Below are 14313 nucleotides of genomic sequence, written 5' to 3'. Positions count from 1 at the left end.
TGTAATATTTTTCTGTGTTGTGCCCTAAATTACAGCTAGAGGAGCTTGCTTTTCCTGGCCATGGTTTTAAGGTGCAGAAAATGACCTTTCCACAAAACTAAGTGAAAACTGCCATCTTTTCTGAGCAGTCAGGTGGGTCCCTATAAAAATTTCTCAGAAAAGAGCAACTCTGCAGGTACCTGTCTGTCTCCCAGTGAAATGGTTGCTCATGCTGACGTGAGAGAGGGTCAGGAATTTGCAGGCAGGTTTTGGGAAAGGCTGGCTGGTAGCTTGAATAGATTGAATGCACTTGCACGTGTGTGGGTGCAGGCACTGCACTAAAAGCAGAGTATACTTTCCAGAAAACAGCAACAACAACAAAACAACCAAAAAGGAGGTGTGTTTTGGAGTAGATTACTTCGGGTGCTATGGCTAAGATTCCTATATAGAGTTAAGTCTATTGTTTGTTCTGAAGGTTTGTTTTGAAATAAAAACAATGTTCATATTTATTCGGACCAAAATCATAAAAAAAAGACTTAGTGGACATAAAATACTTCGTATTCAAACAAAATAAAGTAAACAGTGTAAAAATCAAATCTTATTTTATAGAAGGGTATTATACTGTAACCCTGTGCCGCAGTTCACATAATAGAGGTAACAGAGAACACTCTTGTTTTGTATGGAGAAAAAGTACCCTGCCTCTACATTTTTGTCTCAACCCTAGTACGTGGTGTTCTGTTATAGCTAAGCAACATAACCATGTGCTGTTGCTATAAAGGGATGGCTTCCAATCTCCCCACCCCCGAGTGCATGCTCCCACTGCTTCTGTGCAGTGATTGCATAGTTGCAGGTGTGTCCCTTCACACAGGTTTTTCCAGAAACAGATTAACCCTTCAGATAAAGAGTAGCCTTCCACAGGATCTCTCTCAGCACAAGAAGCAGGATCACAACTGGAAGGCAGGCTACCTCTACAGCTAAGCTGATTTAACGTTGAATTATACTCTGTTTTGCTGAAGTAAGTCCTCAGAAAACCCTCATCTTCAGATAGTAGCAGAGGCAGCACAGAGGTGAGGAGAAAGAGCAGGCTGGGAGAACAGTGGTGTGAAAGGTAGTGGGAGCTTTTGGATTAACTTCCCCATACACTACCTATAGCCTGCACTGCTGTAGTTTCATAAGGTTTTATTCAGCAGATTTATTTTTTTATATTTTTTATTTTTTTAAACTGGGTTATTTCCTTGGTGCTGGGTTACCTCCTGGTTTGGTGGGCAGTGGGTGGTAGCGCTTGCTGATACAGAAGCAGGCAGGATTGCCTCCGGCCAGCTGAAACCTCCCTGTCGTGGCAGTGTGTCTCCTATGCCTGCCACTTTTTGCTCTTGGTCAGTCACCTTCCTGGGTTGACTGTTTTCTTAGCTGTTCCCAAACATGGGACATTTACTGCTTCCTCCTTCAGGTTCGTGGCTGATTGTGGTTAATGTGACCCAAGCCATATTTCAGTTGATATGAAAATCAGAACTAATAAAGTAATCTAAAAAAGGGGCTTCCAAGCTACATTCCTTTGGGTATCACCAAAATCTCTATTGAAGTCTTTTAAAGGTTTGCATTTATGGCTCCTGAATGAACATGCTATATCTAGCAAAGTACACAGAAAAATACTTAAATTAGAGGTGAACATTGTCAGATGCACATTGATGTTTGTAATGCTTGAAACCCTCAGTCAGCGCTGCCCTTACAAGGAGCTCTCTAGCTTTTGCTTTCATGCACAGCACTTCTGGATTAGAAGAAGACAGCTCTACAAAGAGAGCCTGCTGTAAGCAGAAGGCAGGCACCCTGTTCTACTTCCTGCTATTCAGGAAAAACCTTTCCCAAATGAGAACCCTGCTGGTACTAGAGCGTCCTTTTTATTGAGGAAAACATTGTAGGAAAAAGTATTTGTACTGAACTGAAGTGAAGGGATAAAGGTGAAGACTTCTTCAACAAGCATGTTTTTTCTGGGCATGGGGAGCGTAAGCTGAGGCGCAGGCATCCCAGGGAGCCTGCGGAACAGCTTGTCCTTCTGCGTCAGGCAAGCGGCAGCCAGGCAAAGAGATACTTGGGAAATGGTCAGGCTGGCAGCTTACTTGCCTGACTTCAGAGGAAAACATTCCCTCCAGATGTGTATCTTCTTGCAGAAGGCTGTAGAAAAAGTAATCTATAGCAAAGTAAAAGCTAAGCTTTGGCCTCTTCATATAGTCGGATGTCCTCAGATGATACTTTGAGCTATTTTACAATTTAATTGCCCCTGTTGTATTACCTGTTTTAGCGTGAATGAAGCCAAAGCATAATTTTTCCTGCTGGCATAAGGTCATTTTGTGTAAGCACTGAGAAATAAAGCAGCTCCAAATGTAATCAAGTTCCTTAAATTCTCTCTTGGTCGGTCTCTCTCTCTCTCTCTCTCTCTCTCTCTCTCTCTCTCTCTCTCTCTCTCTCTCTCTCTCTCTCTCTCTCTCTCTCTCTCTCTCTCTCTTTTTTTTTTTTTAATTATTCTTTAAGAGCTGGCTTAACCAACAGTGAGGTTAATTTTTGTGCCCTTCTTATCAGTTTTCAAAGTTGTGGGAAGTATTTTGTTCTGTTTTAATTTCCATTCTGAAAATCAGTGGGATAAAAGCAAGGGACAGTTCTGTCAGTGGCACGTGAAGTGTACTTCATCTAAATACAATGGGATAAGGTAATGACTTTGGTCTAAAGAAACTCTGGGAAGCAAGCTACAAACAATGACGTGTAGCACAGGAAGTGAGGAATGTACAGACACTGGAATAAAGCAAATGGATCTTAGGGCTCTCATTTTTGCCATTCAAACTTCATAAAGCACTCGCTCTGAGGTGATAAATCCACCTTTTAGCTGGGTATCAAAGCTGAGCCAAAATACACGGTGAAAGTCATTTGCAATGTCTACTTAAAAAAATTAAAAAGTGCAATGTAGAAGTGTGTTGAAATTGGTGGCAGAGAAAAACATAACAACAGAATTCAGACAACTCTTTCCAGTCACATGTTTGATAACTTATCTCTGTACTGGCACAACCACTCTTGGCATTGCCAGCAGTCTTGTGACTGCCTATTTAAGTTGCCAGTTTTCAAGTGTCTTGAGTTGTGACATCCTTACAGTGTAGTGTGCTTCCTGTTTGGCATCACAGATGTTGATTCCAAGGTAATGCTTTAACAGATCAGCACATTGTCTCTCCTTTCTTTAAGTTAAATTTTACCCCTTTTAATGTGTATCCTCCCTTTTCACTATTTCTCTATGACTGGGAGCTTTCCTAGGGAGTACAAGGCACCAGCCATGCTCGCTTTCCGGCCTCTGGCGCAGGGCACACTTTTTGCCCTCTCAGTGCTCCAGGCCGTTGCCCGGGACAGCTTCACTGCAGCTGTGTACGAGCACTCGGTGATCCTGCCAGCACACTCTGATGAGCCTCCCTCTCCTGGCGATGCGTTGGCACTGATGAACAAAAACATGGACATCTTGGAAGGGGCCATCAAGGAAGCCGCCCGGCAGGTACTCGCTGTACTGTTAGCACTGTCGGTTTGTATTTTCCCTTCTGCTGATTCTCCTGGTTAGCCGGGTACTGGTGAACTCTTAACGGAGCCTGTCCTGCCAGGGTGCCCACATCATTGTGACTCCTGAAGATGGCATTTATGGCTGGCGTTTCACCAGAGAAGCCATCTACCCCTACCTGGAGGATATTCCTGATCCAGAGGTGAACTGGATTCCCTGCACTGATCCCAAAAGGTGAGTCCTTCTGCAGTGATTTATGCGGCTTCAAACTGGGGTCTCACAGAGAAGTGAGCTGTTCTCAATAAATGTGTAAGAACTGCTAATTCTTCTGATATCAGGATAAGTTTCAATAATAGTTGCATAACATGGTATCAAGGTAAGCTACATGATAAAATATGTAGCATGTGCATGACCAATTGAAAAGGGAATCCTGTTTTTTGTTTGTTTGTTTGTTTGGGTTTTTTTGTACATTCTGAATAAGACACTACAGAGAAAAATTCTGTAAACAATATACAGGATTTGGGTTGCTAAGTGTAGAAGAAACTCTCACTTTGCATTTAGAAAAGCTTTGTTGCCAGAATATGGCGTTTCACATTACGCTTTCATTTTTCTTCCACACTATTTAGACTAGAGCTAATTGAAAAATTTTATAACAAAAGTTTTCAATTATTTATTTATTTACTTATTGCTGGAAAATGCTATGTTCAAATAAAAGCATAAATATCATTTTTGTGGAAAACTAGTTTCTGAGCAGCTAATAACTGAATGATGAGTTCATTAGTCAAAGTCCAAATCTCTGAGTGATGCAAACCCAGAAACTTCAAATCTTTGTTTTTCGCAATTAAGATAAGATCCTAGTTACTGGAGTCTCTGTACTCTGAAACAGGATCAATCATTTAAGTATCATGTTCCAGCAAGGACATGACAACCTACAGCTGAGCACTGGACTTCATGTACCTACACCATGAAAAAAGTACTGGAGCCATAGAGCCTCAACTATGGTTGTCTGCCCCCTTTCACATGTGCATGCTTGATAATGAGGTCTTAAGACGATAGTATTTTAAATGTGAGGACATTCCTCAGTGGACTCAAGATGAAGATTAGTGATATGGGATGAATGCTGGGAAAGGTGCACATTCTGCACTGACACAAGTAACTTGAGTATGCACCACCTTTTATTGAATGTGGTGTATGTGATGGCAGTATGTCTAAGCACATCTTTACTCCAGTTCCGCATGTATTTACATTTTGGGAAAGTAGATCTGTGCATTGCACTACAAGAAGAGTATTGTGCCCAGGGGTGACCTGCCCTGTACATAGCAAGTATACTCACAGAGCAGTTCGGAGGCATCCCACGAGCCTCCTGGGGCATTTGCCTCTGGATGCTGGTGGGAGGTCTCCCATACCTGCCCCGAGTGTGGGAAGCACCTGCGGGAGTGCTGCAACCACTGCACCTCTGTACCCGTGCTGCCTTGGGGCAGGATCAGAGTTGCTACCAAGGGGCCCTCTGCACTACACTATGCTGCACTGCACTACACTACTCTGTTTGCCCTTTTTATTTTCTTTTGTTTTATTTTGTCTAAAACATGTTAGATTTGCTCCTGCTCCAGTGCAGGAACGACTCAGCTGCATGGCCAGGAATAACTCTATCTATGTGGTGGCAAACACTGGGGACAAGAAGTTGTGCAACTCCAGTGATCCCAGCTGCCCCAGCGATGGTCGCTATCAGTACAATACTGATGTTGTCTTTGATTCAGAAGGGAAACTAGTAGCACGTTATCATAAGGTAAGAAATGGTTTTGAAAAGACAGGAGCTATTTTTCCACAGTTTCCAAAGTGTCTCCTTTTTAAAAGTGAATTTAATGCTGTTTATTTGTCCCATGGCAGTTGCCTCTTTTTTTGTTGTTCATAATTTAAAAGAATATTTATTTTGCTGGGAGATATTGACTCTAAAGCTGTATTTGCTGTGATGTTTCTAAAAGCAGACTAGAATGAAAATGATTGCTCAGGTCCAATTTAGTGACAGACATTTTTGGCTGACTTCCTCAGTTTATTAACTCCCTTTTACTGAAAATCCTGCTGCCAGAGCAAGGGGGGGGGGGGGGGGGAGGGGAAACTTTAATTTTCAGTGCCAGCACTTCCTCAGACTATTCCCTCGTATTCCAGGAATTTAAAATGTTATCTGCTTCTCATCTTACAGGAATAGTCTGATCTGAGGCAGACTGCTTACATGTGCACGCTCTCTCTTTTGCGCGTGCTTGCGCGCTCTCTCTCTCTCTCTCTGTCACGCGCATGCGCGCGCTCTCTCTCTCTCTCTCTCTCTCTCTCATTTCATTTAAGACCAACTTTTCCTTAACAGTAATTATTTGGATATGCTGAGAGTAAAAGGAGATGACTGAATTGAAACAATCGTACCCAGTGGAAGTGTCTTTTTTCCAGTTTTATGCATCTACCTGCAAGGTACATCAAAGTCATCTGGGGTTAGTGTGCCAGATACCATGCTGACAAGGATAGTCTGAAGTCAGTTGTTTATTTAATGAACTTTGGACTCATTATTTCACCTACTTCTCCACGGACAATGCCAAGATATCTGCTTCTGAGCAAACTAGGTGAGGGGAAAACTGATAACTGCTGGAGTGAAGTCCCCCTTGCACCAGCCAGGCCCAGCCCAGCTTGGAGCCGAGTTTCGGGTTCAGGTTCGAAATACTGCCCCAGTAAACATGAACCTGCTTTCTGGCTCTGTTACATGTGTTTATTGTTCAAGTGACTTGGACAGTAAAAGAACTCTTTTAGTAAAGTCAAACCTTAAGGGAGAATAAAAGCTGGAAAGAAAATGTTGCATAGCTGAGAATGTCTCATGCTGGCATTTTTCTGTCGGCTGAGAACATCCGCCTCTTTCTCTGTTTCGGGGTCTCGCTGTTATGTTGCACACTTCCTCCTGGTCCTGCGTGCTTCCAGTCCTTCCATGTATCTCTGCATCAAGGTCACCAGTTTCTTTTCTTTCTTTCCTCTGTATTCCTCTTCCATTATTATGTCTCTTCTTTGTGTCTTTTGGGTTGTCAGAGTTTTAAACTACATGGGGAGATTGGAGAGGTTATTTTCATGGGAGTAGCAGGGGACAAATCAAAGCCAACAAATCCATAGGTAGCAAGCTGCTTTTCTGTCTAGATGCCAGGACAATGTATGTCTCCCCATACTCACCTTTTGGGCACTATAATGATCATCCAATCTTAGGCTGACTTTCTACATATGAAGACTTCAAAAACAGGTTAAGAAGCTTCTCTAGTCATTCTGAATAGTTCTATGCAATGACACCAGGATATTGCAGGAGATGTCTTTAGCTGTTCTCTGTCTCTGTCTCTGTCTGTCTGTCTGTCTCTCTCTCTCTCTCTCTCTCTCTCTCTCTCTTCCTCCCCTTTTTCATTTCTTGTTTTATTTTTTCTTCCTCTTCCCTACAGTATAACCTCTTTAGAGGAGAAACTCAGTTTAATTTCCCTAAAGAGCCAGAGACGGTCACTTTTGAGACACCCTTTGGGAAGTTTGGCATCTTCACTTGCTTCGACATACTTTTCCATGACCCTGCGGTGGTCCTGGTGAGAGATTTACAGGTGGACACTGTGTTGTTCCCGACTGCTTGGATGAATGTCTTGCCTTTTTTGACTGCTGTTGAATTTCACTCTGCCTGGGCTATGGGCATGGGTGTCAATTTCCTTTCAGCAGATACACATAACATCAACTTGGCAATGACAGGTAATTAATTTTAACTATCTGAAAAATCTTTATAATCATGAATCTTTATTCTCTGTTCTACAAGGTGCTATTTGCAGAGGCTTATAATGCATTTATGTGGAAGGTGAAGACTTCAGTCACCAAACTTTAAACCTGAGGAGTGCTGTTCCAACTCATGCCATATAAGGCATAGCAAAATTCACGGTGTCTGCTTTTCTCCTCCCTAGCTTCTTGGGAGCTTCCTTTCCTTTTTACTGCCTCTAAGCAAGTAGTAAGTTAAGGTACTGCCCCTTCTATCTGCGTAGAAACTTCTGAAGCTTAGGCGCTGTTCCCTGCCAGCTGTGATCCTACTATTAAATGCAGAATCATAAATATATTTGCAAACCCAGTGCATGGCTCCATTTATTCTGGCGAAATGCAAGATTTGTTTGTAGCTGTACTTGACATAGTTGTGGGAAAATTATTAAAAACAAAATTTCAGGCCTGTTGCAGAAATGCTGCTAATAATGTGGCATCTCTTAAGAGTGTGATGCTATGTTTTTCTAGAGCTTAGCTTATGGGATAATGTATTTTAGCCAGGCAAGTATCTTTACTGTGTTCTGAAATCACAGTATTGCCAGGGGCATCATCTCTGAAATACCTAAAAGTCCACAGCTTGTTATCCATATGATGTGTCTGAGGGAAAGAGCTCTTCAGCAATGTAGGATGTGAAATGTTCCCTTGTAAGTGCATTGATTTCCCTCCCTCATTTGACACTGGTCAGGTGTGAATTCCCCATGCAGGGAGCATTTCTCAGCTGGTATAAACTGGGCTAGAGAGCTGCTATATCCTTCCATATCCATCAGGATAGGCCAGTGATACTTGCATGTGTTATGTTTTGGACATTCTCAACTAGTGGATGGTCTTTTTACATCAGCTAACCCAGAATAGAGACATTCTCATGCAGCTCTCTGTACAGGAGAAAAGAAAACCTGGGAGGCTGTAAATAAAAACCATAAGGTAACCCTCTGCCTTTTGGCTACACTAAGCAGACCTCTTGAGGAAACATAAATGGTTTTCTTTGCCAAAGCATGATCTCTGTGAACTGAGTTGTTAAAGTTCTCCTTTGGGGACATTAAAATATCTGCAATACTTATAAAATGGATTTATAACTAGCAATGGGACAATTAAAAGGACAATATGAAATGTCTGATTCTTTTTGGACTCAAAATTGTGCTCTCCTCAGGGAGTGGTATTTATGCACCAGACGGAGCCAGAGCGTATTATTACAATATGAAAACAGAGGATGGTCACCTCCTTGTTGCTGAACTCAGTTCACACCCTCGTCTTTCTCCTGCCTACCCTCCTGCTGTCAACTGGAGCTTGTATGCTTCATGTGTCAAGAGATTCTCACCAAACAACCATGATTTCAGTGGGCTCATCTTCCACGACAGGTTCACTTTCACTGAGCTCACTAAGTCCGAAGGGAATCTCACAGTTTGCCAGAAAGACCTCTGCTGTCACTTGAGCTACAAGATGGCAGGGAAACGAGAAGATGAAGTTTATGTGCTAGGTGCCTTTGATGGACTTCATGTTGTTGAAGGACAATACTATCTGCAGGTAATGATTTCTTTTTGGGGCTATTATTTTAGGAAGCTTCTTCACTGGGAGGAAACTTTAGCTTCTGATCCGGGGGGGGGGGGGGGGGGGGGCGGGAGGGAGGAGGACCGTGACTCTCTTCTTGTATTCTGCAGCTCTGGAGTCCTATTTGTCAGCAAGGAGAAGTAGCTACTGAAATGTTCAAGTCTCCTTGCCTTTAAATCCAGCATGCCCCCTTCCTCTCCTCCCCTAAAGATCCGAAAGGGTTGTGGGTACCAATTTAGGCAGCAAAAGGTGTAGATATTAGAGTGACATGCTGATCCAGAGGTAACTAAGTTCCTGCCTCCTATTTTTGCTAAAAGTTGCACTATCTATACAGCTCTCACAGGAGCACACACACGTGAACAACAGCAAGACAACATCATGAGTCTCTCAACCCTTCAGAGCAGTCATCTCTTACCCTCCTACTTCTCCATAACAAGAGGGAGGCTGCTGATCCCACCCAAGATGGCATGCTGGTGGACCATTCACATGGTCCTGAGGGTGCTTATAACACGTCTGTCTTTGACATTGAAATGTGTGTAGACATCTATGTTTATACAGAAATTACCTGACAGTAAACTTGGCATCTTGTTCTGCTTAAGCTCTGTTGCAGTGGAAAGGTCTCTAAACCTCCTTTCAATTCCCAGAGTGCACTGGCTGCCCCCCTCCCCCACCTAGGTAGCCAAGGATTGGTACTCTGTGAGTATCTATAGTAAGTGTTCTGAATCTCTCCTAAAAATCTTTATCAAGTGGTCACTCTTAAAAAAAAAAAATATATATATATATATATACCCATCTTTATGAGAACATCTTTAAGAATCCAAATTATCAGAGCGTAACATTTTGCTATTACTCAGATCATAGCAATGAGGCTTACAGAAATGGCATAAAAGTTTTACGGAAATGCCCACTCTTCCAGTCTCCCAGTCAAACATTTGGTAAGGCAATCAGTTACACGCTGGTTGAATTTGCTTAAAGCCATATTGCAAAACCTTCTTTGCTTTCATGGTTAAGTTATTGTGCCAGCAGATTAATTATTCTTTTATTTACTTACTTCTCTCTGCCAACAGGGCCTTTGTGTACCAGCTAGTGCAGCAATCACCATGTAGGGGAGGTCTTAGCCAGCTAATAGCTCATCTAATACATTTAAGAAGGTAGCTTGAATGCATTGAATTTTAATTTATTTTTGAGGAAAACAATGATAAGTCTTTTCAATCCAGTGTGCACGCAAGGGTCCTTGTGGCCTAAATGAAGGAATCATTCCAAAAACACTTGTTCATTCCTTCATCATGAGAGCTTTTCGCACTATCAAACCCAGCTCTTAATTGTTTAAAGCTGAGAGGTAAGTAGCTTTTCTGTATCCTTTCCCCTACAGATATGCACGCTGCTGAAGTGTAAAAGCACAGACCTGAAAAGCTGTGGGCAGCCCGTGGAGACTGCCCAGACCAAGTTTGACATGTTCTCCCTGAGTGGCACGTTTGGCACTAACTACGTCTTTCCAGAAGTCCTATACAGCGGGGTTCAGCTGGCCCCTGGGGAATTTGAGGTAATGGGATGCCCTCGAGCTGTCCCATGTTAGATTCTCTGGGGCTTACTAATGGAAGGAGCTGTCTCAGAAAAGCCAGAGAAAACTTGGTCATAGTGAGTAGTCAGATTTATTCAATGTCCACTTAATGAAGTCACTGGTTTCAGTGAGTAATATGGTTTGACTTACCTCCTCATTGTTTGGTCATATCTTTGTAAGCTTTTAACTTGTTCCTATGGATACTCCTCTATATCCTTCTCTTTTCTTTTTCAATTAGGTATTGAATGATGGGCGTTTGATAAGTAAGATAGGACCAACAAAGCCAATTGTCACTGTGACGCTTTTTGGACGGTGGTATGAAAAAGATCATCTGAAACAAGACCCACAGCCACCAGCGTCCCCATGACTGTACACCACTGACATCATGTCCAAATGAGATATGACATCATCGGCTGAAACAATCATAATTATATCTTTCTTAATTCCAGTTATGCAAGCTTCTCCTCAGTGTGCTTTGTTTAGTAATCATGCATCATTCTTACTTTATTGCTGCCACTTATTGAGAAGTAACTCTTATAGTACAGGGTTACTAATCTTTTATCAGTTTTAAATAGCAGTTGTGTAGCTCTGCTTTCTGGATTTTGATCCTTCTCTCATTTGGACAGCCTTCATTGTGGGCCTGAAGATTAATTCATATTTTGATATCATCATATATCTTATAATTTTGTATTATTATGAGACCAGTAAGTAAAGCAATGAAATATGTGATTTATGATCTATGCAGACAAGCTCAGCCATGTTTTGTCTCTCCTCTACAGCTACTACTACTGACCCATACAAGCCTGTTCCCTCACCCCACTTGTACAGTTCTCTCCTATTTGCATTGTTTCAGCTTGGTTGCCCATATGCCATTAGTGCATGGTCTGTGTCACCTTGTAGCACAGAGTATTGCATTGTGGAGGCAGTTGGGGAGCTGCAGTCAGAGATCCAACCCTGACCCAAAACTTATTACCTCTTCCTGACCAGAACTGACCATGAATCACCATTTTTTCTGAATCTCTGTTGGACCAAAACTTGGAACTGAGCCTTCAAAATACCCAGCTTGCCCTTTCTGAAAAACAGCTTGGCCACAAAGCACTGCCTGTGTGGGACCCTCTTCAGCACTGGAACTGTTGGCACCCAGTAAAGAGGTCACAGAGTAGTGACATGGTATCACAGAGCAACTTCTCTCCCTCTGAGCTCCTCTATTTCTTCCTGGCCATATAACACCAACAGATGTGAAATGCACCTTTTCCTCCCTTCCTGCACCATAATGTTGCCCTGAAAATCCATTAACTTTAAGGATTTTAGATTGCTGCTTGAGGCCAGCTACTCCCTGGGAGATGGAAATGTTCATCCTTTTGTTTCCTCTTCTCCCCCCATGGATACCTATGCTTTGCTGTGGCTGGAAGCTTCCTTCTGCAATGCCACTGGTGTGTCTCAGGGTATGAAGCTGTGCATCTGTTTCTGGCGCTGTGCCTTTAAAAGGGGTCAGGCACCTTTCCACTTACTGTGTGCCCATGCTGGCACCACTGCTGTTCTGAGCACGGTGGTCTCATGGTCCTCAGGCCCATACACTTCATATAGGGACCTGGAGAGAATTTGGGAATGCAAATGTTGTTCAGACGTCAGTGTTGAATATCACTGCAGTGCACCATACAACCCTTTCTTTTTTAAAATGTAAATAGATATTCACATAGGAAATAACATCCCTATACCATATACGTGTTTATCAAAAGCCATCATCCCAACCTCAGACAATGCCCACATGACTTACAAAAGATCAACATCTGTATTGCTAGATTCATGCTCGCTTAAAACCTTGTTCACTGTTGGAGTCTGTCACTGCTTGGTCAAAGGCTAATCTCATCCCAGCAAGGGAGTGTTCAGTCAAATGCTCTTCCCATCAGACCAAACTTACTGCCCAGATTGTGCTTGTCCCCCATGTTTTGGGACCAGGAACCTTTTGGATCACACTGCAAGTCACTTCTGGGGAAAGGATCTGGATTTAAGGGAGATTCTGGTGCAAGGAGAAAGTGGGCATTGAGGTTTCGCCTTGCAATGCAGAAAGGATACAGTGAGAGAGTGCTGCCAGCCTGGGAGCAGAGAAGCAGCTCCTTCAGGCATACTTGCTGTAGATACAAGTCCTCTACCTAAGGGAATGTGTGTGTAAGCAATATATGATCCCAAATCCTGAATCTAGTGAGTATTTTCATATCAGTTTTTTTCAGTATTTTTGATTTGGTTCAAGGCCATTGCTGTCTCATTTATGTATATTTTTATGTTGAATATTTTTCTTTAGAAGACTGGCACAAGCCAATATTGAGCTGAATTCCTTTTACCACAAAGGTTGCATAACATTTATCATTGTGAAATGTGTTATTCTGTGGAGTGAGTCAAGCATGCAGAAAGCAATCATACATAAATCTACCCATCCGTCCACATGCCAAAGCACTGTATATAAAGATAAGTCTGCACGTAACTACTGATAACAATAAACACTTCTCTCAGGGTAGTGAAGCAAAAGAGGAACTAAAGAAGGTAAGAAGGTAAAAAGGTAAAGAAGGTAAGAGATTCGGGCAACCAGACACAAGTCATTACTGTGCACATGCAGCTTTAACTTTAACTAAGATTTCTGGCAGCAGTGATCTGCAGCTGTAGCCAATGGAGGTTGCAATAGTCAAAATTTAGAAGCTGTGGCTCCCGTTCATCACGCTGTTCCAGCAACGATCTTTGGGGATCTCTTCAGGGCTCAGTTACTGGGTGGTGTGCTGATGGGTTTGCTTGGAGTACTAGCCTGCCTGGTATCCCCACTGCGATGCGGAGCTGGCCCTGAGCCCCTGCAGCCTTGAGCTAGCTCTGTGCTGAGCGGGCTTGGATGCGGCCAGCAGTGGCACAGAGCTTAGGCTGGCTGCCTGCCTCTTTCCGCCCTGCATGCATGAGTTTGGCCAGGCCAATGTGCCTGAACTGGTTTTTGCTGAGATATCTCAAGCTCCTCTGGCTTATTTTCCTGCTGTGACCTGGCCTTGCCTTCAGTTCCCTTCCCTGTAGCAATTCCCATATTGCTTTGGTCCTGTATCCACGCCTGGATCGTTCTTAAATCTGGCAGGTGACGTGTTTCTTCAGCTGCACACAGTGGTGACTGCTCTGCCTGTGCTGTAAAGCAAAATTGCTCAATATTTGCAGATCTCCTGCCCTTGATGCCCTGAGGCTTTCTGGACATGGTGATTGTGTAACTTGGTGTCAGCTTTCTGGCACTGTGGGGAATTGCCAGTTTTGTGCAAGAGTTTCCCTATTAAAGCCACTTGTCTTTGCTTGCCCCATCCTTCTTTTGAGCAACTTCCAGACTTCAAATATGGAGCTTTCTAAGCTCATGCCTCTGCTACGGTTTTTATCCTGTCTGTTCTTGAGGCCTGCGCCCTGGACAGCTACATTGCAGCCGTCTATGAGCACAATGTCATCTTATCGGAGGACACTGAAATATCTGTTTCTCCTCAGGATGCCTTCAAAACAAAATAAGATTTCAGGGTGAAATTACACAGTAAAGAGGAAGATATTGTCAAGATGAGAAATATTTTCCTTGATTTCTTATTGAACAGTAAATATCATCAGCCAGGTTATGTTAGTTTACCCTCACAGAGATAATGCAAGATCAGAGATACAGTTCTAACAGTGGATCTTTTATGAAAAAATGGAGACTATAGTAGTAGCGTGCTATTTGCAAAACAGTCACTGTGCAAATTTTGCTTTTCATATCAAAAAATACTAAAAAATTAGATTGAATTCATTTTCACAAAGCAGATAAATATTTCTGGTCTAGACATAAAGATTAATGCAGTTCAAGGGTTAGTGTAAATCGTATTATGAACGTGTGAGGGAGGACACTTAGGGA

The 14313-nt window shown here is 42.7% G+C and overlaps 1 protein-coding gene across 10 annotated transcripts; it reads left to right on the top strand.

Moving 5' to 3' along the window:
* The first annotated feature begins 857 nt into the window (after nucleotides 1–857).
* LOC112995728 (pantetheinase-like) lies at nucleotides 858–11161 on the top strand. Of its 10 annotated transcripts, none has more exons than XM_064508997.1 (9): nucleotides 866–1046; nucleotides 2509–3163; nucleotides 3277–3508; nucleotides 3612–3742; nucleotides 5102–5294; nucleotides 6967–7258; nucleotides 8463–8836; nucleotides 10233–10403; nucleotides 10660–11161. In XM_064508997.1, the coding sequence occupies exons 2-9, from the start codon at nucleotides 3150–3152 to the stop codon at nucleotides 10786–10788; spliced, it is 1536 nt and encodes a 511-aa protein (XP_064365067.1). In that variant the 5' UTR covers nucleotides 866–1046; nucleotides 2509–3149; the 3' UTR covers nucleotides 10789–11161. The 10 variants fall into 10 exon arrangements, with proteins under 10 accessions (XP_025976690.2, XP_064365067.1, XP_064365066.1 ...); XM_064508996.1 differs by having other exon boundaries at nucleotides 3268–3508; XM_064508999.1 differs by having other exon boundaries at nucleotides 867–1046; nucleotides 2509–2683.
* The last annotated feature ends 3152 nt before the right edge of the window (nucleotides 11162–14313 follow it).

This window comes from Dromaius novaehollandiae, chromosome 3 (assembly GCF_036370855.1).
Source record: "Dromaius novaehollandiae isolate bDroNov1 chromosome 3, bDroNov1.hap1, whole genome shotgun sequence".
Classification (NCBI taxonomy): Eukaryota; Metazoa; Chordata; class Aves; order Casuariiformes; family Dromaiidae; genus Dromaius; species Dromaius novaehollandiae.
This window is presented reverse-complemented; position numbering and strand designations above follow the sequence as displayed.

Excerpts from the sequence above, each read along its gene's own strand:
- LOC112995728 (XM_064508994.1), top strand. The coding sequence starts at position 3,227 with ATGTGTATCCTCCCTTTTCACTATTTCTCTATGACTGGGAGCTTTCCT. Across the intron at positions 3,743-5,101 it reads CCCTGCACTGATCCCAAAAG|ATTTGCTCCTGCTCCAGTGC; the intron begins GTGAGTCCTTCT and ends AAAACATGTTAG. Across the intron at positions 5,295-6,966 it reads TAGTAGCACGTTATCATAAG|TATAACCTCTTTAGAGGAGA; the intron begins GTAAGAAATGGT and ends TCTTCCCTACAG.